General features: G+C 42.0%; 2 protein-coding genes across 6 annotated transcripts in view; both read right to left on the reverse strand.

Moving 5' to 3' along the window:
- BMAL2 (basic helix-loop-helix ARNT like 2) overlaps positions 1-12,417 on the reverse strand; it is a 47,125-nt gene extending 34,708 nt beyond the window's left edge. Inside the window, exon 1 of one of the 2 annotated variants that reach the window (XM_081023673.1) lies at positions 11,934-12,417. In XM_081023673.1, the coding sequence (XP_080879799.1) occupies positions 11,934-11,982 (49 nt within the window). In that variant the 5' untranslated portion in view covers positions 11,983-12,417. Of the gene's footprint in view, positions 1-9,778; positions 9,852-11,933 lie in introns of those variants that run through there. The other variant, XM_081023672.1, reaches the window with a different exon arrangement.
- A 2,394-nt stretch (positions 12,418-14,811) lies between these two features.
- Positions 14,812-23,203, reverse strand: part of STK38L (serine/threonine kinase 38 like) — a 53,975-nt gene continuing 45,583 nt past the window's right edge. For all 4 annotated transcript variants that reach the window (XM_081023749.1, XM_081023746.1, XM_081023747.1 and 1 more), the window contains exons 12-14: positions 17,780-17,875; positions 17,181-17,272; positions 14,812-15,960 (exon numbers count right to left, since the gene is read on the reverse strand). In XM_081023749.1, coding sequence (XP_080879875.1) covers positions 15,833-15,960; positions 17,181-17,272; positions 17,780-17,875 — 316 coding nt within the window. In that variant the 3' untranslated portion in view covers positions 14,812-15,832. The remainder of the gene's footprint in view (positions 15,961-17,180; positions 17,273-17,779; positions 17,876-23,203) is intronic.

The following is a 23,203-nucleotide window of genomic DNA, read 5'->3' on the forward strand; positions in this document are numbered from 1 at the left end:
TTCAACAAATATTCAGGTAATTGAAGTCCCCCATTACTACTATCTCCCTTCCTTTTGCATGCTTGGCCATCTGTTCCAGGAAGGCATCATCTATGTCCTCCGTTTGGCTTGGGGATCTATAGTAAACTCCCACAATGAGGTCACTGTTATTCTTCTCTCCCTTAACGCCACTCCTCCTCCTTTCTTGTCTGGTCTGTTTCTCTGAAATAGATTGTATCCCCCCATTATTACATTCCAATCGTGGGACTTATCCCACCAGGTTTCAGTGATGCCTATTATGTCATATCTAGTTTGCTGTACCAAGAGCTCAAGCTCATCTTGTTTATTTCCCATGCTTTGCACATTAGTGTACAGACATTGAAGTCCATTAATCATTCCCCCGTGTCTCTTATTTAAGGATTTTTTCCTCCCACCACTAGGTCTGCGTGCTGTTTGCTCCATTTGGTCTATGACATTTGGATGATCATCTTCATCAATTGATAGACTCCTACCTTCAGGAGCACTGTCTCCCTCCCCCACATTAGTCAGTTTAAAGCCCTCCTGATGAGGTTTCTGAGATTTTTGGCAAAAACATTTCTCCCAACCGTTGTGAGGTGCAGCCCATCGCTTGCCAGAAGTCCATCTTCAAGAAACTGCAGTCCGTGATCTAAGAATCCAAACCGTTCCTGTTTACACCATTTGCGAAGCCAGCTGTTCACTTCCACTATTTTTCCCTCTCTCCCTGGGCCACATCGTTCAACTGGGAGGACAGATGAGATGACAATTTGTGCATTTAATTGCTTCAATTTCCTGCCCAGAGCCTCGTAGTCTCTTTTGATCTTCTGGAGGCTATTGCTTGCAGTGTCATTGGTTCCCACATGAACCAAGAGGAAGGGGTATTTGTCAGTGGGTTTTATAATTCCTTGCAGTTGTTCAGTTACATCTTGGATCTTAGCCCCGGGGAGACAGCACACTTCCCGAGACATCTTGTCAGGCCCACAGATCACTGCTTCTGTTCCCCTCAGTAGGGAATCCCCTATCACCACTACACGCCTCCTCTTAGGTTTGGTCGGGGTTCTTCCGTGAGCTGTCCGTTCCAAGGTCGCCTGCACATTCCCTGAGGACTGACTTTGCTGCTCGTTTTCTTTTTTTTTTTTTAAAGCAATTTATTGGGTTTTACAATAAGAGTAAACATAATAAACAATATAACATTTGTCTTAACATAGTTTCACATTTTCTTTGGACTTCCTCACATCTCCCGCTCCCACTTTCATCGTTATAACATTTTGTCAGCAATTTATCATCTTATTTAAATTCTTATATCCCTTCTATATTTCATAATCTTATAATTCTCAGAAGGAGCTAAATTTTCACAGTCTTACTTATTTTCTTAAAAACTTCTAAATTTAGTGGTGCTCAGTTGTTTTAGTCTAGCATCTTATTTAGCATTCACTCAAATTACAATGCTTTTGTAAATAGTTCTTAAATTTCTTCCAATCCTCCTCAATCCTCTCTTCTCCCAGGTCACGAATTCTGCCGGTCATTTCAGCCAGTTCCATGTAGTCTATCAGTTGCATCTGCCATTCTTCCAGTGTGGGTAGATCTTGAGTTTTCCAGTGTTTTGCGAGAAGTATCCTTGCTGCTGTTGTTACATACATAAAAAATGTCTGGTCCTTCTTTGCCACCCCTTGGCCGACAATACCCAAAAGGAAAGCCTCTGGTTTCTTAGTGAAGGTATATTTAAATACCTTTTTCAATTCATTATAAATCATTTCCCAGAACGCCTTCACTTTAGGGCAAGTCCACCAGAGGTGGAAGAACGTTCCCTCACACTCTTTACATTTCCAACACTTATTATCAGACAGGTGGTAAATTTTGGCAAGTTTGACTGGGGTCATATACCATCTATAAATCATTTTCATTACATTTTCTTTCAGAGCGTTACATGCAGTAAATTTCAATCCATTACTCCACAACCTCTCCCAGTCCTCAAACATGATATTATGCCCAATGTCCTGTGCCCACCTTATCATAGCCGATTTAACCGTTTCATCTTGTGTATTCCATTTCAACAGCAAGTTATACATCCTTGAAAGTACCTTAATCTTTGGTTCTAACAATTCTGTTTCTAGTTTCGATTTCTCCACCTGGAACCCTAGTTTCTTATCATTTTTAAAAACTTCTTTAATCTGAGCGTAATGTAGCCAATCTCGCACTTTGTCTTTCATTTTCTCCAAACTCTGCAATTTCCAATTGTCTCCATCCTTTTCTAGTATTTCCCAATATTTTGGCCATTTAGCCTCCATATTGGGTCTTTTTCGGGCCTTAGCTTCCAAAGGTGAAAGCCACCTTGGTGTTTTATTTTCCAGCAAGTCTTTATATTTTGTCCAGACATTAAACAGTGATTTTCTGACAATATGGTTCTTAAAGGCCTTATTTGCTTTAACCTTGTCATACCATAAATATGCATGCCAACCAAAAGCGTTGTTAAACCCTTCCAAATCCAACACATCGGTGTCTTCAAGAAGTAGCCAGTCTTTTAGCCAGCAGAACGCTGCGGCTTCATAATACAACTTTAAGTCTGGCAGGGCAAAGCCCCCTCTTTGTTTTGCATCGGTTAATATCTTAAACTTAATTCTGGGCTTTTTGCCCTGCCAGACAAACTTAGAAATGTCTCTCTGCCACTTCTGAAAGCACTCCGTTTTGTCCAAAACCTGAAGTGTTTGAAATAAAAACAACATCCTTGGCAATACGTTCATCTTGATAGCAGCAATTCGGCCTAACAAAGAAAGTTTCAATTTTGACCAACTATCTAAGTCTCTCTTAATTTCTGTCCAGCATTTTTCATAATTATCCTTAAATAGACTTAGATTTTTTACTGTTATGTTTACCCCTAGGTATTTTACTTTTTTAACCACATTGAGTTCCGTCTCATTCTGAAACCGTTCTGACTCTGTATCAGTCAAATTTTTCCCCAAAACCTTAGTTTTCTGTTTATTTAGTTTAAATCCAGCCACCCGACCAAAGTCATTAATCAGTTGTAATACTCTTTTCGTACTGGGCTCTGGCTTCTGCAAGGTCAAGACCAGGTCATCTGCGAAAGCTTTTAATTTATATTGTTTCTGACCGACCTGAATTCCTTCCACCAACCGATCCCCTCTAATCATGTTCAATAGCACTTCCAGAACCGAAATAAATAACAAAGGGGAAATAGGGCAACCTTGTCGTGTCCCTTTTTCAATTTTGAACTCTTCTGTAACCACATTATTAACTATCAATTTAGCTTTCTGTTCTGAATATATCGCCTCAATCCCATTCTCAAAACCCCGTCCCACTCCCATCTCTTTTAAATTTCCCATCATAAATTTCCAGGAGATATTGTCAAAGGCCTTCTCCGCGTCTATAAAAATTAAAACTGCTTTTGTATTTATATCTGTTTGCAAAAGTTCCAAGATGTCAATAATGTTCCTTGTATTAGCAAACAGATGTCTACCTGGGAGAAAGCCAGCCTGGTCCTTGTGAATTACTTCATTTAAAACTTTTTTAAATCTATTTGCCAAAATGTCTGCAAATATTTTGTAATCCACATTTAAAAGAGAGATGGGACGGTAGTTCTTAAGTTGTGTCTTTTCAGCTTCCGACTTTGGTATTAATGTGATGAACGCTTCCTTCCACGACTCCGGTGCCCTCTTCCCCTCCATAATTTCATTGCTGACCTCCATCAAGGGTTGTATCAAATAGTCTTTTAATGTCTTATAGTACTTGGAGGTCAGCCCATCTGGTCCTGGAGATTTGCCGAGTTGCATGTTCTGAATGGCTTGTTCAATTTCCTGTCGTGTTATTTTAGAATTCAGGATTGTCCTATTTTCTTGTGACAATTTAGATAGTCCGTTTTTTGCCAAAAATTGTTTAATCTCAACATCGTCTTGCGGCCCTTGGGTGTATAATTTTTTAAAATATCTCTGGAAACACTTTCTGATGTCCACTGGATTCTGAATGTTTTTTCCATCAACCTCTAAGTTTGTAACAGTATTTAATCTTTGTCTTCTCTTCAACTGCCAAGCTAGCAGTTTTCCACATTTATTCGCCGACTCAAACGTTTTTTGTTTCATTAATTTAACCTTCCATTCAATTTCCTGATTTATCAATTTAGAATATTGTGTTTGATAAAGTTTAATTTCTCTCAGAGTTGGCTGTGACTTCGGATTCACTCTTAATTTCTTCTCTAATTCTTTTATTTTATCCAAGATCTTATCTTTTTTCTCATTTTGTGTTCTTTTCTTTACTGCATTCTGTTGTATCAAGAATCCCCTCATTACAGCTTTACTTGCGTCCCAGATTATTCTTTTTTCCACCATATTATTCATATTTATCTCAAAATAGTCCTTCAAAACTTTTTGGGCCTTCTTGGTAATTTCCTGATCTCTGAACAAATTGTCATTCATCTTCCATCTAAAGGATCCAGTTGGTAATAGTGTCATATCCATCTTTACTGCATTATGGTCGGAACAGGTCTTTGGGCAGATTTCCACTTTTCTGACCTTAGGTGCCAGGCCTCTAGAAATCCATATTTGGTCGATTCTTGTCCAGGTCAGTTGGGCTTCAGAAAAGAATGTTCCCTCTCTTCCTAGTGGGTTCTTTGTCCTCCAAATGTCAATCAAATCCATATTGTCAGTCATTTCAAAAAAGGTTTTAGGTAGTCTGCCGTCTTTTGTAACATTTTGACTTTGTGACTTGTCCATGTTAGTTGATACGACCCCATTCATATCTCCCATCATTATGATGTTGTTGTAATCCAGATAGTCCAGCATTGTCTCCTGCAGCTTCTTGTAAAATTCCGATTTCCCTTCATTAGGTGCATAGATTCCTAATATCAACAGTTTCTCTCCTTGATATTGTATCTCAATAGCCAAAATTCTTCCATGTTCATCTTTAAATAGGAATTTAGGTGACAGGCTCTCTTTTGCATATATCACCACGCCTCTCTTCTTAACTTTGTCCGACGATACAAATTCCTGGCCCAATCTTTTATTTATTAACACTTTTCTGTGGAGCCTCGTCACATGTGTTTCTTGTAAACAGATAATGTCCAATTGTTCTTTTTTTAATATGTGAAATATTTTCTTCCTTTTTTCCGGAATGTTACAACCATTAATATTCCAACTCAGCAGTTGCAGAGACATCCTGGATCAATCTGGTTATTTCTCCAGGGGTGGTATCTTCTCTAAATCTTCAGGTTCCCCAGGTGCTGGTGTTGATGCTGGCGTTGCCCCAGGCCCAGAAGGTAGTTCAATTCCTTTTTGAAGATCCTCTCCGTATGTAGCCAAAAATTTCTCTCTCTCTTCCAATGTTCTAACTTTGGCCTTTCTCCCTCTAAAGGTAAAAGATATTCCTTGGGGAAATTCCCACCTGAATGGAATTGCGTTGCTCCTTAATAGTTTAGCAAGTTCAGAATAGGCGGCTCTAAGATCCAGCAGTTGTCTTGGGATATCTTTATAAATTTCAATTCTTCTATCCAAAACCTCCAGTGACTTTCCGAAGTGTAGGCCCAAAATCTTATCCCTTTCCTCCTTTGATCTCAATGTTATCAAACAGTCTCTGGGCCTCTCCTTCTTTATGAATCTTCCAAGTCTGAAAGCTGACACAATTTTAAAGTCCTTTTCTTCCAAATTCCAGAACTTGGAGAATTCTTTGGTCAAAAACTCAGTTAGATTTCCTTCTTCTGCCTCTTGTACTGATCTAATCCTCAAATTATTCTCACGATTTCGCAGTTCTATCATAGAAAGATAAATCTGATGTTCCCCAACTTGTTTAGTGAGTGGTCTTACCTCTTGCTCTAAATTTTCCAATTTTTGTCTGGTGTCCTCAGCCAATTTCCGATTTTCTGCTGAGGCCTCCGTTAACTGTCCAATTGCTTGTGTATTCTGTACCACTTGTATGGTTAATTTATTTAGACATTCTGTATTTTTGTCAATCTTTGCTGATTGCGCATCTACTTTCTTGTCCAAAGCTTCCAATTTTTCAAAAATTTTGTCTAGAACAGAAACAGATACTCCTGAGGCCATATCTTCCAATTGTAACTGCTCTGCTTCACCCTCTCCCTCTTTTGCCTGTGACAAGGCAACTTCTTCAACTTCTACTTCTGAGGGCAAAGTAGGTACAGATGATCTACGTGTCTGCGAAGCTGAGGTTAGAGTTGTTAAAGTTGTTTGTCTAACTCTCCCTCTTTTTCTTGTGCCACTCATTCCAACGTTATCTGTCAGTCAAGGTCACACTGAGTTATTCCCATGGGAATGGAAAGGCCCAGAGCAAGCAAACAACAAGGGAATCGAAAGTAAATGTACATGTAAAGTCACTGTTTTAATCCAATCCTCTAGAGGGAGCTTAAAATGTCTTTCAGAGTCTAATTTAATGTCCAAGAACCTTCAGATACAAATTTTTAGCAGAGTTTATAAATGGTCACTTTGTTACAGACAGTGCTTATTTATCTCCAAAAAGAATGTTTCAAATTTAAAAGGTCTCAATACCCTCAGATTGTTGCAAGTTCCAATATACAGTATCCAAATCTGCAGTACTGACAGCTCAATCTCTTAATGCTCAGGCAGCTCCTGACTCTGGGTTTCACCTTCTAATTTGTAATCCAATAAAAGGAGGAAAGTCAAGTGCAAGTAATAATCCCAAATCTTTAGCTTAAAGTCTTTACTTTAAATTGCAAGTTCAATAGATGCTTAGATCTGTAAAGTTTAGAATCTCTTTCTTTCAGCCTCCACTCCTCCAGCTGATTGCTTTTTTCAAGTTCAATGGCTGCGGAAGACGGACTTCCTGTTTCCACGTCTCTCCGCTTTCAGCCAAGTTCAAGCCAATTTAGATTTTTCCTTTAAAGTCACTAATTTCAAGTGATTCAGTCTTTTACTCACGAATAAGTTGCTTTTCGTCCGGATCCGTAATTTGACAGGAAAAGGGATCAGCGCTCACCGGCAGCAGCAGCGCGGCTTCGCTCCACAGACTGTGAAGCAGCTCTCAGCGCCGCAACCCCCCTCCACGCTCCGGAGCCCCTTACGGGGTTCCTTTAGCGCTTGGAGGGTCGCTCAAGGCGCCCACCGAGCCTCAAGACCCCAGGCTCTTGCTGCCTGGGGTTTTCCGAAAAGGGTCTCCGCTTCGCCGTAGCGGACGACCCGTTGTCTGCGGAGCCTCCTCTCCCGTTCAGAAGAGGACCGCCATTGCCGTTCGCGCCGCCCCCGGAAGTCCTTGCTGCTCGTTTTCATATACCTGATCGACTGTAATGAGGGAGAGATCCTCAAATGGAGTCTGCTCTTCGTCTTCCATGCTAGGGGAGAGGACCTCAAAGCGATTGTGTATTTCTAAACAATCAGAGCGAACCCTGGGCCTCCTACTTCTTTGAGTCACGTTTCTCCTTATATCTGGCTCCTGTGTTGGTGAACTAGCCTCCTTCTCAGGGGAGTCCCCTGTCACCTCCTTGGTGGAGACGGTGTGCTCTGTTGCTTCCAAGAAGAGCTCCAGCTCTCTAATTCTTTGGAGCGTAGCTACGCGTTCCTCCAGTTGCTGGACTTTGTCTTCTAAGAGGGCAATCAACATGCAATTGCTGCAGGTAAAGCTGCCTGCAACCTTTGGCAAGATGGCAAACATTGCGCAGGAACTGCAGGCGACTGCAGCTGTTCCCTCCCCCTCCATCTTGAGAACGTGTCGTTGGGGGTGGCTACAGCGGTCCTCCATCATAAAAAGTGTGAAGACAGGACAAATAACTCCCCCCCCAAAAAAAACCTAGGTCTCCCCCAACAAACGTTTGAGACTAGCTCCCCTAAATCTAAAAGATGGATCAAACTGCGCACGCCACTAGGCGCGCGCCGCTGCCCTGCAAGCTCTGATAAGCTCCTCCCACAGCTAATCACCTGCCTCAACAGAAACCCTGCCCCCTCTGACCTTTGCACAGGGAGAGCAGCTAATCAGCCACAAAGAAAAACACACACACAAGAAAACCCTTTTTGCTCCTTCTTCAACTGCTGCCCTGCAAGCTCTGATAAGCTCCTCCCACAGCTAATCACCTGCCTCAACAGAAACCCTGCCCCCTCTGACCTTTGCACAGGGAGAACAGCTAATCAGCCACAAAGAAACACACACACACACACACACAAGAAAACCCTTTTTGCTCCTTCTTCAATTGCTGCCCTGCAAGCTCTCCTTGTTCAGCATCAGAAAAGGAGGGTGTGGAAAGATCCAGTACGTTTTAGGAGCTGGATTTTTTCCTGGAGATCAGTAACATGGCCTATACTGTTTGTTTTTTTTATAACTATTTCTTAATAGGTGAAAACTGGAAAATTAAACAATCCAGTCATAAACTTTGCAAGGAAAACACCAGCCTCGAAACAAGATAGGACTTGACCTACTTTTTGAAGACAGAACTTACGGTAGATATGCTACTTCTCTAGTATGAAGTAAAATAGAAATGACAACAACAGAAAACCGCCTCAAATTGGAACACAATTAGCACCTACCTTTCTAGATTTAAATTTTGGCAACAGACAACTTTGTAGTGTTAAGAAGGAAGCTATACACTTTAACATTGTTCTATATGTCACTTGACCCTCAGATTTAAAGAACAAGGGATATTAATATACACAAAAATAATCCATAACCTAAAGTACAGCAGCATGGCAAAAAATTATCTTGACACATACAAAATTATTAAAAAGCTAGGGAGTAAAAACATAAATTTAAAATTAACTGTAGATAAAATTGCAGCATATTGTAAACCAAGAATCAGGACCTCCAAGGATATGCGACTCCGATTACAGAACAGCTCCAGCCAAATGATAAAACTATTTATTCATCTGCATATATCTATAAGTCTATAGACTATTCACAGAAAAGTGCATTTGGACTGCATTTAGCAGCATTTAATGCATCCCAATATTTCAGTTAAACAATGTAGAAATCACACCCAAATTGGGACTGATTTTAACCTCCTCTGTCAAACATAAAATACACAACAAGTATTAGTTTATGTATCCAACCGATGTCACGGCTAGATACTTATTTCAGAAAACTGGAGTTCCGCCAGGACACATTTTAAAAGCTCCAGAGGGGATTCCTAAAGCATCGCTGCAGGTTCCTCTTCCTATTCCCCCGCTTTTTCCGAGAGAAAAAAAAAATCATTTGGAGAAAATTGAAGTAGAAAGGGAGGCGGGCAGCACGTTTGTTCTCTGCGCGACGAAGACCAGCCGGACAGATTGAAAATGTACAGCCAGATCACGCACATGCTGCGAAAGTAGGGCAGGCGAAAGAAAGGTCGTGGGAGCGAAGCGCAGAGGAGGAGGAGGAAGTTTCGCGTCCCGCCCCCCGCCCCCCTTTCGCTTCTTCTTCCATCCCTCGGGCGCGTCTTCCTTGGTTTGGGGGGTGAAGGGGGCAGAGGGAAATTCGGCCCAGTTGCTCCGAGTCCGGCTACTGCCTGGCGGCGCTTCCTTTCCCCGCAAACCCCCCTGGCGCCGCGGGGGCTCTCCTGGGTGGGACATTGGAAAGCCAAACCCCCCCCCCCCATCAATTAAATGCCTGGGGCAGAGAGGAAACCGCGCCGCCCGCCTCCTCCACATCCAGCTGGCCTCGCGGCTGGCGAGTTGGCCACCCAATCTGCGGGCACGGACCTACAGACTCGGGAAGGGGCCCCCCGGGGTCATCTAGTCCTACCCGTCGCAACGCCGGCGAAAGGCGCGAAAGCCGCCGCTCCTTCTGAGGAGGGACTGGCTCGCTCGCTCGCTCCCCGCCGCCGCCGCCCTTCTCTCACCTTGGCTGCCGCCGCCGCCGCCGCCGCCGCCGGTCTCCTCAGCGCCCGCCTCGGCCATGGCCGGCGCCCCCGGCTAGTCCGGGGCGACGGAGGCAGGCGCGGCCCCCCGCCCGGCAGGCATGAGGCGAGGCGCCCCTTCGCCTCCAGCCCGGGAAGCAGCAGGAGGCGGCCGAGGGCGGAGATGCCGCCGCCGCCTCCGCCCCTGGGCGCGGGTTCCCTCAGCCGCAGCGCCGCCTCTTCTCGCGAGAGCGCGGCCTCGCCGCCGGAGCCAGCCGAGCTCCGAGGAGACGCGCCGAGGCCTGGAGCCCGGAGGGGAAGGAGCAGCCATCGCCTCAGGCCTCGTCGCGCCTCGGGGTCGGGCCTGGGCCTGCCGGGGTCCCTTTCCCCTTGCCCCAGGGCAGCCGAGGTCGCCCCTTCCGCCTTGGCCAGCTCGGGGTCGGGGGCGCCGCTTGAACCCGCGGCCCAACCCACGGGCAAGCCGAGCTCCGCCGTCGCCGCCGCAGACCCAGCTACGCCGAGGAACCCGCCGACCCCCTCCAGCCCCCGCCCAGGCTCTTGGTTTCTCTAATCCCACGCTGTTCAGAAGATAACTCGCAAAAAGTGCCTTCTGCATCTGAACGCGCAGCTTGGAAAACCGCGTGAGGCGGCAAGATGTTGCAACCCGGGGGCGAGAGGGATTCCTCTGAACCCGCACCTGTAACAAAACCTGCTCCATCGCAACAGGGCGCAGGTGGCCCAAGACCAAGCTTGAGGTTGCAGTCCTTTTGCAGGATGCACGTTTTGTGAAAGTATGTGCCAACTTACCTGAGTAAACATGTATATAATTCTGTTGTCAACTACAGTATTCAGAAAGCTCAGGCCAGGCTGCAAGGCGGAAGTTGGATCCTACCTCCAAGTGCCTCTACAAGAACAGATGTTTGGAGGCCGCCTTCCCAAAATAAGCTTTGAGCATTCCCAAATCAGAAAGCACAGCTGCTAATAAAATGTTCCCTAGGGAAAGGATGGGGAACCGGTGGTCCTCAGGTGTTGCTGGATTCGCAACTGCAGCCAGCATGACCAGCAATCGTGGGGTTTTTTTACAAAACACATTTCTAGCCCACAGTTCCTCCAAGGTCAAGGTGCTGTACATAGTTCTCCACATTTTATCCTCACAACCCTCTTAGGTGGGTCAGACAAAGAGGCTGTGATTGGCCCTAGGTGAACTTCATGGCTGAATGGAGATTTTAAACCCTGGTTTCCCAAGTCTTAGTCCAGCACTAACCACACTAAACTGGCTGACAGTCCAGCAGCATTAAGAGGGCAACAGGTTCCCCACCATTGCCTTCTCTGATGCGCTAGCACCATGTCCAGGGAAAAGCTTTATTTTTATGCAAGGCGTTCTCAACTGTACAGCCCCCAGATCAGTGCTTATAAATATGGAACTGAGGACTTTGAACCCTAAAAGAAGTCTTGGGCCATTTCCAATCATACACACTTGTTGACAGATGCCAGGCATTTTGATTCCATCACTCCAATTTTGTACAACCTGCACTGTTTGTTTGCTTCCAAGCTCTATTCAAGGTGCTGGTGTTTCCGTTTAATCCAGCTTTCCCTGAACTGTGACTAATTTTGAATTATTGGTTAATTGACTGACTGAACAATATTTAATGTTTTGAATTTCATATTTTACATTTAACTTTTTTGTTATTGCTGACATTTTCTTTTGACTGAGTGGTGTATAACTTAGCTAAATAAACCAACCACTTGGGACCACCTTCTTTTATACATTTCTCACACTCAGCTATATTGGTAAAGTGCTTTATGTGCATTATAACACTGACACCAGATGACGCTGTGGTGACCCGTCTTCAGCCAACGGGATTTCCCTGTATGAAGTTTACAATGCATTTAACTGAATCGCTTCTTTGATGGGGCTAGATCCAGTCATTAACTAGGCATCATCTGAAGCTTTATTCCAGCTTCCTCAATCTGTGGTGAACACCCACTCTAGGTATTTCAGGCATGCCATTTTTCAAAAAGACCTCTAGATGATTTGGGGGGGGTGTTTGGTGCCTTGCCACTTTGGAGTTATTACTGTGTTTGGGTTTTTTTGGTTTGTTTTGTAGTTTTTAATGCTTCATTTGGCTTGGGTTTTTTTTTAAAAAAACCAACCAACCTGTTTTGATACTGTACCTCATTAGTTCCTCAAAAATTAGGTGGGACATACATTTTTGTAACAAAAAAAATTGATAAAATTAAGAAGCAAGCTGTTGAGAGTACTTAAAAATGCTCTCATGCAGAAGTGCTCAAAAGCATAAATGGAGAACAGAACAGCATGACAATTAAAACAAAGTTGATCAAGGGCATATGTAAAAAGAAAAGAAAAAAGCAGAAAATGCTTAATATTGCAGAACAGATCCTGACGAAACAGAAATAACTTTCTGACAATAAGCTGTTCAACGGTGGAATGAACTCCCTTGGATGGTTTGTGGACTCTCTTTCCTTTTTGTGGACTCTCTGTCACATAGAGGAGGGAGAAAGGTTGTTTTCTGCTGCTCCAGAGAAGCGGACACGGAGCAATGGATCCAAACTACAAGAAAGAAGATTCCACCTAAACATTAGGAAGAACTTCCTGACAGTAAGAGCTGTTCGACAGTGGAATTTGCTGCCAAGGAGTGTGGTGGAGTCTCCTTCTTTGGAGGTCTTTAAGCAGAGGCTTGACAACCATATGTCAGGAGTGCTCTGATGGTGTTTCCTGCTTGGCAGGGGGTTGGACTCGATGGCCCTTGTGGTCTCTTCCAACTCTATGATTCTATGATTCCTTGGAGATTTTTAAGCAGCGGTTGGATGGCCATCTCTCTTGGATGCTTTAGCTGAGATTCTTGCATTGTAGGAGGTTGGACCTTTGGGGTCTCTTCCAACTCTACGGTTCTATGATTCTATTCCATTTTTTAAATCAAGGTGACAGGATGAAGTACTTCATGTGCTATGTCTGAACAACATCCAGACAAGAGGACTGGCAGCTGTGACAATGACCCAGGTGGAGAATTCCTATCTACCTGCAGTTCCATAAAAATGCTCTTTTAGAAACAATGAAAGATTGTACTTTCATATGCTTTCCCATGTAAAACATGGTGCATGTATATAAAACTAGTATGTGACAGCTGGGACCAGTGGAATTTGTTGTAGTCCAACATCTGGAGGGCACTAGGTTGGTAAATGCTTCCACCTGCATTCCAGCATACATTTTGCTGTACCATAGATTTCTGAACAGCTGTGAAGTTTGCACCACTGCAGTCGGAATATTTCCTTTTTAAAGAAACCAGTGCTGCTCTTGCAGCCACAGGCAAAATACGTTGGCAATTTCATCCACATTGGACCAACTGTCCAGAAAAACATTTGTTACATGCTGTGATTTCTTCTATTCACTCAGCTTTTGGAAGTGCAATTCCATCAGGATTCTATTGTACACAATAAGCTATCATGAGGTGGGCCCATTTTCAAATCTAATGAAAATACTTTTCATTTTAGAGCCGCTTAGCACTGCAGTGCTATTACGACGACAATAATAATAATAATTGAAAAGGCAGGATTGTGGGGTGGGGCGGGGCTGCAAAGGGTTTTGAAGAGCCATAGTGGAGCCTCTGAGATCACATGGGTGTAAGACAACAGTAAATGTAAACAAACTACAACTTGTAGAAAAGAATGCCATGTTTATTTAATATGCTGTAAAAAGCCTTATATAAATCTTTATAATGCTTTCTAGTGTAACTTTTCCCAAACCACAACTAATGAATTTGTATATTTAAAAAAAGAGAGAAAATATAGATTATAATTGCCATTCAATTCTCAAGTGATTTATTTTTTTTGAAATTTTAGTCATTAAACAAGGTCAAGGTACTTTTCAAGCACTGATTATTTACTGGGGAAGAGCTGTGCACAAATGTGCAAAAGAAATAAATCAAAGAGAAAAAGCAGAAACTCATTCAAAGGGTTTTCTGCATATTTTCATGGGCTGCTGTGGTAAAAACTAGAACGAGTTCCCAGAGTACTACTATTTTGCCCAGAGATACAGAATCTGTGACTCTCCAGATGTTGGACTACAGCTCCCATCTTTCCTAATCATTAGCCATACTGACTGGGGCTGATGGGAGCTGGAGTCCCAACAATTTCTACCCACTGCCAGCAAGCAAGCAAGCAAGCAAGCGGGCTGACATGGAGGGAGTAGCTATATGGGTTTACAAGCAGCTCCTCTTGAAGAGCAGTAGTAGCGGGACATTTTGCCGCCTTCTGGTGTGCTTCAGCACTTCGGATTATGGAGCGTGTTCCAGATACCATAGGAAATCAAAATAAAACTATGACTTTAATCATGGATCCAAGCAGCCTATGAAGTCTTCTGTGATCAGTTAACAAGGGTAATTCAGGTTAATACCAGGTTCTCTCTCACTGCATCCGGTGACTGTGGCTTTGTATAACCAACCTTTAAAAAAATAAAACCTCTAGCAAAACAAAACAAAAAGTGCAATTGCTCTAGCTATATTAGATTTCAAACACTGGCAACATTGGTTGATTCTGGATCATTTCCCCATACAAAACTCTGTCCATTTGTTCATTGCACAGCTCTCCTGGGATCGTACCATTCCAACAGGCAGATGGGGGATTGAACATGGAAGCTTGCATATTTGTGAGCTACTTCTCATGAAACCTCTCTTCCCTGTAGAAAGTTAGCATGGCAGGGAGAAGAATTTTAGAATTCTTCCCAACATGCAGCTAGTTGCTTAAATGCAGGAACTCTGTTCAATTTTTTCTTTAACTTGGAAGATGCAACTTGTCCACCACTCTAGTTCTGAAGTGGTCCACTTACAAAGAGGGCTGTGCTATGTGATATTTGCAAGTTTGTAAGTTCATCTCCAATTCATTGTATTAAAACAATGAACAACCTACCCCACAGCCATCAATATTAGTCAACCGAACCCTCACCTCTCGAAGTTAAAACCATGTGAGTAATTTCATCCTTCTTAAACACCACATGTTGACAAGAAGTGAACCATATATACTTCTAGTAAACAGAACTTTATAAATTTGCAATCAAGCCATTTCAGGATCTTTGGTACTCAGAGCAGAATAAAATGGCACAACAAACCATCAAGGGGAAGTTAATGCAGGAGGAAGAAAATGAAAGAAGCAAAAGGTAGGTTGTACACTGATTTTTGAAAGCATATTCAGCTGCTGTTTAGCCTGTCGTTGTCCCAGATTTTTCTCCTCTCTACAAGTTTTCCACTATGAAGCTGTAGTTTAATTGATTTCACAGTACCATTTCTCCCCTGAAAATAAAAGAATTGCAGCTCTCTCCGCAGCGGTTTATTATGCTAAATATACTGGGTCCCAGGTCCCATTTCTATACCAGTTCCAATCTGAAGTGCAGCTTCTCTTTAGGAGCCCTGAGCTAGAGCATAAGCCATTAAGTACAGAGAATAACCTTCAAAAGAGCTTGTTTCAACCAGTATACGCATTTGTTTCAAGCAGCTCCGTGACAATATCTTATGTCATCACATGCCATCTGTAGGAAACCTATTGAATAGTTACAAAAAAGTGGCTTCTGGTTTTCATACTGCATATCTAAAACCCTGCCCAGGTTAAACACACAACAGGCAACATTACTGAGAAGCAATGTCGCTTCGTACAAATGTGATATGGGTTGAACCCCTGGGCAAATTAGACACATTACAGTACAGAGCCACAATACAAACAGAGGCATAATTGACCTTTTTACACACACACACACACACACACACACAGAGCGCAGATACAAAGATGTCCATTCCTTTTTTATTCCAGTACCTTTGTTATAATAAAGTTAACAAAAATATTCACTATTAAAAAAAAGAGTGAGAGAGAGAGAGAGAAGCCAGCTGGCACTGCCAACTAATTCTTGTAGTCTTAGAAATCCTAATCCGGTAGAATTTCCTAGTTTCAGTCCATCGTCGTGACCATTTCAGTGTATTGAGATCTATGCCAAGCGGGTCTTGGTGATGCAGCAGCTACCTGAGTTCTTTGTTTTATTTCTGCTGTGTTTCACAACTTTCCAGCATTCATGTACGAAGGGATGGAGCCACGCTGAGTGAGCCCTTCAAACCTTTTGTAAGTATAATTAAGAAAAACCCAGTCCTTGGACTTGTAATCAGGTTCTGTGGTGTTTGGCACTAGAATGCAAAAGGAAAGATTATAAACACGCATGCATATGCACAGAGTCAAGCTTCAAGAAATGCCAAGCTAAATTAATATTGAAGATGGAAGTTAATTATTCACACTGTATAACTTTTAAATTACACAAATAAAATGGTGATGCATTTTACAGAGTTTACTTAGGATCCGAGAGTGAACAAGAGGATAACTGCACACATTAAACTTGGACCCCTTCAGAATGCTTGGGGATTCATCTGTATTGCTCTTATTTATATGCATGATTTTTCTATTTTACATTTGCATTTCCCCCTAAACTTCTTGCAGTAATAGGGTTGCCATATTTCAGAAAGTGAAAATCCAGACACAAAAGTTATTGAACTTTTTTTTGGCAGAAATCTCCAAAAAAACCATGAAGTTTTTAAGCTATTTTTTTCGAAATTCACCAAAAAAACCAACACTTCCAACACGTGTTGCCTTCTGCCCTGGTTTTCCCAGACATTTTCCCAGATTTTGCCACTTCAGTCCTTTCCCTCATTATATCCTAGACATCTGGTCGTTCTTACTTTATTTTTTATTAATTGTTTTAAACATTTATAAACACTTCCCCAAAGCCCATCCGCAGTCTCTTCCCCTCTGTACAATGTGCTCAGCTAATAGCTCTTCTGTACACACTGCCCCTCAGTGAAATTAGGGCAGCTCAGCCAATCACTGACAAAATAAATCCATTAGTGCATTACAGTATATATTGTTCTGATCAGTTAGAAGCAAAGAACACTTCAGTTTCATTTTAGTTTCTCATTTTCATCTTGCTTTTTTTTCAGAAGTAGTCAAAGTAGCTTAACAAAAGAAGACATACATAATTTATATCAAAACCCGATTAAAATGATAGATGCATAAGACACAAACAGGTTTAAAAGCAAGCAGTAAAAAACGTTAAAAAGCCAACCGCAGCAACCCAAAAATATGCTGATCAAGTTTACATACATTTGCTTTTAAGGTCTCAGTTTATAATGAAAAGTTAAGGAACACAAAGTACAGGTATAGGGGATGAAGCGAAAGGTGACAGAAAAGACGCACAGCATTTCTCCCATGTGACAGGGAGATGTAAGAGGCCTGCTAAACTGTAAGTGATGAGGTGGCCCCCAGATAACAAAAACAAGAACTCTGAAATGAGGCCTTATTCCCAAAATTATGTGGTTCATTTAATCCATATTGCAGCATTAATGTGCACTCTCACCTGGCTGTAAAATATCAGATTCTGGGAAGTCATCAAAATTGGAAGTGTCATCAATACTTTTGATTTCTATAGTGATTGCAGCTGGTCTCTCTCTACAGCAAAACAAAAATACCAGAGTAGTGAACAGCACAAGCAACTTTATAATAATTTCACAGTGCATTAAAAAAACCCTAACATCACAACTTTCTAGGAAGCTTCACTAAAGCACGTAGATGTTAGAGATGCAGTATATTTGCTCCATTATATTGCTATTATTTTATGGAGGACCCGAGGATTAAGTTCTGAATGCAGCCTACTGTATCTCTCTGTATAGTCATTGGGACTATCCCCATGCCACAAGCCTCACAAGCCCTGCTCCACATCCTTATCAAGTGCTTTTGCTTGGCTGCAAGGTGCCTTTGATTATCACTCCAGCTTCCCTGGATAGAGAATAATGTTTGAGTGCAGGTGTTTGTAGCCTACTGTACAAAGGCAAGAGTTGCATCTGTTGGCTCCATCTACTTTTTGCCTCTGGGTGTCAGAAGACTGACCACAAGGGACTGCAGTCCTTGGCCTGAAAAAAGTTCCCCATTCCTACTTTAATCTTTCAGCAACTGTACCTGATATGTCCCCAATCAACACCTTCAAAAAATGGGTGACTCTTCAGTTCTTCTACTCCACTGCTACCGATTCTGTTTTCTGCATCAGTGCAAAATCTGAGAGAAAGAAAACATGACAAAATGTTGCAACCAAGGTGGTCTACAATGAAAGATGAACGTTTCAAAATTCGCAAAACTGCAGTCTGAATCCACACTTCCAGTCACCAATGGAAATCACTACTGACACCAGGAGACTGCCCCTTCCACTCATGAATTTGTAAGGGAGTTTTAGGTTCCCTTACTAATTCTAAGAAAACTGATGAAACTTCTGCTGCTTGCAAGACATTCCCATAGTTCCTTTTTTTCTTCATACAAAAATGTGCAGATGAGACAAGAACCACTTCTTCCCCATGGCTTCATTTACCAGAGGACTTTGGGCTGCATAGACAAACAACAAGGAAGGGCACAACACCCCTCTTGCTATCCCTATGGGAAAAAGAGTAACCAAAACAGAACATAGACAACTTTCTATTGGCTAAAATCCAACAAATAAATCTGATAATGGGCTAGTAAGAATCACAACCTAATGCCAACATTTAGGATTATAGTGTACATTTCCATTTTTTTCAAAACACAAAAGCTATTGACCCATATAGCAACCCTGTAAGTTAAGTCAGCATTATCTCTATATTCCCAGCACAGAACTAAGGCAGAGAGATAATATACCAAGTTTAAAATCTTATTTACCTGTGCTTTTAACAAATAAGAATGTAGATTTTTATCACTGCTACCATTCTATTTTAACATATAACATTTAACATTTTATTAACATATAAAACTGAAGGGGTACAGGAAGAATGCTATGCAAACAAGTAACTGGTTTTCCTAAGGTTACATTGTGGGTTGCAGAAATGTCATTCAACTAAGAATTTCCAAGATCATAGCTCAAACTATTAAAACTTTTTAGTTTTGTGATTATTTTACACTAGATTCTTTTAACTGCCTTCCCACTTTTTGCCATTTTAGCTTTATTCTGTAAGATGCTCCAAAAGCAATGACTGAAGAACTGCTGATAAATATTTAAAATATAAATAATTTATATAAGTAAAATAAAAACATACAAGCATTTTGGAGCATTTCATCCCAATACTCAATGGTTCTGTTCCTCTTATTTCAATTTAATTGCACGGCAAATTTTAAAAAGTCTTAAAGCTTAAATTTCTTTAGATATTGACATACACCAAATTCCTTAAACCAACTAGATAATTGTGCCTTTACCTCGTAACACACCCAGGGCTGATTCAGGGTTATGGGAATTCATAGTGGCTTTTTGGTTTTTTTTAATACAAGGGCGCGGGGAAAGTAAGGCCTGGAAAAAATCCTTGTGGTGATCAGCTACATTGCCGGAGTGGCAGAGTTAGGAAGTTCTGAGGTGCAATTTGAACAGGCTATGGGGATAATTATAAAGGAACTGCACAATCACTAACTATAGCCAAATGGTAGATCACAGGCTTTGTACATCTTGAGATCCCCTTTTCAGTCCCTGAATGAGATTATTTAAAGGATCTCCAAAGCAGACTGTGCTGAACTAGGAGGACAATGCACAGACTGTGCCCAAGGCAGCCTTGCAGGAGGCTGGTTTCTAACTGTTCCTGGAGATTCCTGTGCACCTTAGGAGGTGTGCCTGCTTTTAGTAAGCTACTAATCAGACACTCCATTTTCATAATCTCTAATTTTTACTAAAATTTCAAAATAAAAATCAACAGATTAACAAAGTTAACCAAACTCAAATTAACTATAAAAATTACAAATTAATTTCCAATTTAATATATCCTTAGAGAGTGACTACCCATCCTTACCTCCATGGTGTTTTTACTTCCTTCCCTTTACTGCTGCATTATACAAATAATGTATTACAAAACTTTGATAAAATTATTATCATCTTTCTTTCGTTGCTTGAACCTCAAATCCTGCTCACGGTTTCATTTATCTATAATGTTTCTCCAGACAGTCCAAAAAAGAACTGAACTCTTACAAAAATTGCTTGTCTTCATCCCTTACGTTGCTGTCCTCATATTCTTTTACTTTTAAAATCCATCTTTAATTCACATTCTCTCCCCACCTTTTGTTCCATTGCTGCACCTATAAGCACCTGGGGGCAGTTATTTCATCCTCTTTGGAACCTTTGTCTCAGCTGTTGTTAGCGTGTTGGGAATCTTCTTTGTTAGTTACTTTCTAAGTTAGCATCACTGCTCCCAGCGGTTCTTACATTTTGATCATCACCAACATTCTTCTCTATAAAACTGCTTGGTTCTGGAGGTTCTTAGTTTTGGTAGTTCAAACCCATCAGTCCTTCCAGGTCAGATTCCATTTTGCAGTTCTCATTCAACCGGACACAACAGGTTTATGTTCACATTCCCCTTCCACTGGAACTCTCCCGTTGTACTGTTACTAGCAAAGTACTTCCAATTTTACAGTATAAAGTCACATTATATTCAGATGTTCTTCTTTGGTTTTGATACTCCTTATTCCATTTTAATTTTGTTGCTCTTTATTCAGCTGACAACAGGGAAGGTAGCAATTTCTCAGTGACTTCATAACTTTGATGCACAGTCCACTCCTCCCCTTCTGTCACATAGCAGCAATTTCATTCTCTCTTCCTTCCAATAGTTAGATGAACAGACTTTCCCCTGCATCTACCAACTCACCATTTCTGGCAGGGCACCTTTTATTTCATTTCCAATTAGTCCATTTTGATAGAAAGTAAGCCGCTTCTGTGTTGCCTCCAATGGAGTCTGCAACAATGCTGCCTGTGTCTCGCCCCTTAACCTGCCTGAAAGGAGTCCTTCAATTCCTTCTGAACCAGGAAAGGGGCAAAATTTATCTCCGTAGCTTATTTTCTCCTCTGATACCAATGGGGGGGGGCAGGGGTGTGTGTCTTTGTCATTCCCCATTTGAGTCTTCTCCGATCTCAGGCAAGTGGCTCCCCACAGTCACAGCTTGATGCAGAAGCCCATTTGTATAATCTTAAAATATGGACTCCCCTTGATGGATCCCTGCCTTGTCGTGGCGAAGGGGCTTGAATAACTCAGAGAAGCTATGACAGGTCATAGACGGACAGGTCATAGCCGAGAGTTTAGACTAAATGTGATTCACCTGGAGAAGGAACTGGCAAACTACTCCAGTATTTTGCCAAGAAAACTCCAGACATAAAAAAAGGAGAAGCTTTGAGAAGAAAGTGAGAGTTTCCAAGGCATGCTCTGGTTCATGGGGTCATGGAGAGTTGAACACGACTAAGTCGACTAAGCAACAAAAATACCTTGTAAATTTCTAGCACTGAAGCAAACTACCTTACATACCAGCATGCAGCAAGTTCAGATAGGTAAGCAAACAAACAAACAGTCTGGCAAGTCAGTCCCATTATTATTGACTATTCAATACAACAATGGACTAAAAACAATCCTCTTCTAATTAAAAGTGGGGAGAAAACAATTCTAAAAATGGCCAGCTCCAGAGAGTGGGGATCCAATATTTTGCCCCCCACCCGGGGCTAGAGGGACCCCCCCTTGGACTGACAAAGAAAAGTGCCAAATACAATTCCTAGGAGCCAAGAGAAATGGGCTGTGAAGACAACTCTAGGAGAGTGAAACAGTGAAGAGCAGCATTACATACCAAGCACAGTCACGAGCGGGAAGATGTTTTTCATCAGACTGTGCTAGACCTGACAGAAGTGCTGTCCCCCCCCCCCCAACTGAGTGTGTGCTAGAACACAAATAGCCCCACTGCCTCTCCCTTACAACTCCTGTTGCTGGGAAAAATGAGAGGCAGGCTGGACCAGCTTCACTACATCACCACATTTTGCTGTAAGCCTGGTGAAAGCCATTCCAACTAAAATCAGCCATACAGTTGCATATAGGAATAAGCAACCAACTGTACTACAGTTACTGCCAGGAAGATCCACTGTAAATCAGTCATGCATTCATACATACAATAAATCCCAGGGAGTGACAGTCTACTCAGGGCTGAATATAGTATTAAACTAGCACCCCAAAAACAAAACAAAAAAAATGGTGGGCAACGGCAGCAGCAGGGCAGTAGAGCACTGCTACTACTAATACTACAGCTAAATCCCACCCAACTACCTACTACTTACCCACCAACACAACTCCAGATTTTGCCTTCGTGCTAAGTCAGTTTCAGCTTGCAGTGGTGCTCCATAAAGCTGGAGTACACAGCCTCCAATCCTAAGAGAAGTCAATGCACTCTCAGAGAGGCAGTGTATGTGGTGTGGGGGAAGAAGAGCACTGTCCCTGGGTAAAAATATTACAAGTTGAATGCAGGGAAAGTGCATTACCTCCTCAGCTGAAACACAATAGTGAGGTAAGATATGTGGATATGACACAACTATATGTCAAATGTAAAATACAAGCATAAACAAAGGTCCATCAAGTATTAAGTTTAGAGTATTAAGTTTTGCATTCCTTCCTGCACTGAAATCACCTTTAAATCCCTCCTGTATTTTCAATTCTATTAATGTGCAAGAACTTAAGAGCTGTTTTTGCTAAAGAAGAACAAGGATGACCATTTTTTAATAAACAGAACCAAGAAGTTACTCAGCAGCATGCGGGCTCAAAATATTTAGGCTATATCTGGCTGCAGAAGAGGGAGAAATGGAACAACAAGGCTCTGCTGAGATCTGCTTCGTTGGCATCCTCCTCTCTCTGAACTGCTTCCACTCAAGCACTGAAAAAAACTCTAAGAAGTCGTGTCTGAGTTCACTTGTTTTCCTCTTCCTTTTCCAATGCTTTTTCCTTTTGAGTCATGACTTTTAGATTGCAAGCCTGCAGGCAGGGACTGTCTTGCTTCTCGTTCGTTCTTAATCTTATGCAAGCTGAGCCTTTATTGGCTGAAGAGCAGGGTAAAAATGCTTAAAACACTGACATCTACATTGCTAAACTGGATCAGCTAGTCCTACTATCTTGCCCACATTACGCAACTGGACACCGCCAATTAAAGGTTTTGCCTTAACTTATTGTAAGGATCTTTCCTGCAGAATCTTGCTTCTGCTCCTAATTTCAGGAGTAATTTTCCACAATAACTTCAACAGCTTACAATTTTTTGGACTTCACTTACTTCAAAACATGGATTAACAAAGCAGATTTTATTGGGCTTTATTAGGGGTACTTTCTGACATAATGCCAGTGTTGTGGGAGCTTCATGCGCCACTGACTTAACACTGGAAGCCTGAATTCAGGGGAGAAGGCTTCCAAATCACTTACCTCCCACTCTATCATCCACGTTTGTGAGAAGAGCAATACTGTTCTGGAGAGCACCTATGTACATGGCAGAGGCTCCCACAGTGGTAAGGCAATGACCAAAGGGCTCTACATTGCATGCTCAGTGCTAACAAAGCTGTGCATCATTGTGTTTGTTCCACAAGCAGGA

Source organism: Podarcis pityusensis (genome assembly GCF_964106645.2).
Source record: "Podarcis pityusensis genome assembly, chromosome: 10".
Taxonomy (NCBI): domain Eukaryota; kingdom Metazoa; phylum Chordata; class Lepidosauria; order Squamata; family Lacertidae; genus Podarcis; species Podarcis pityusensis.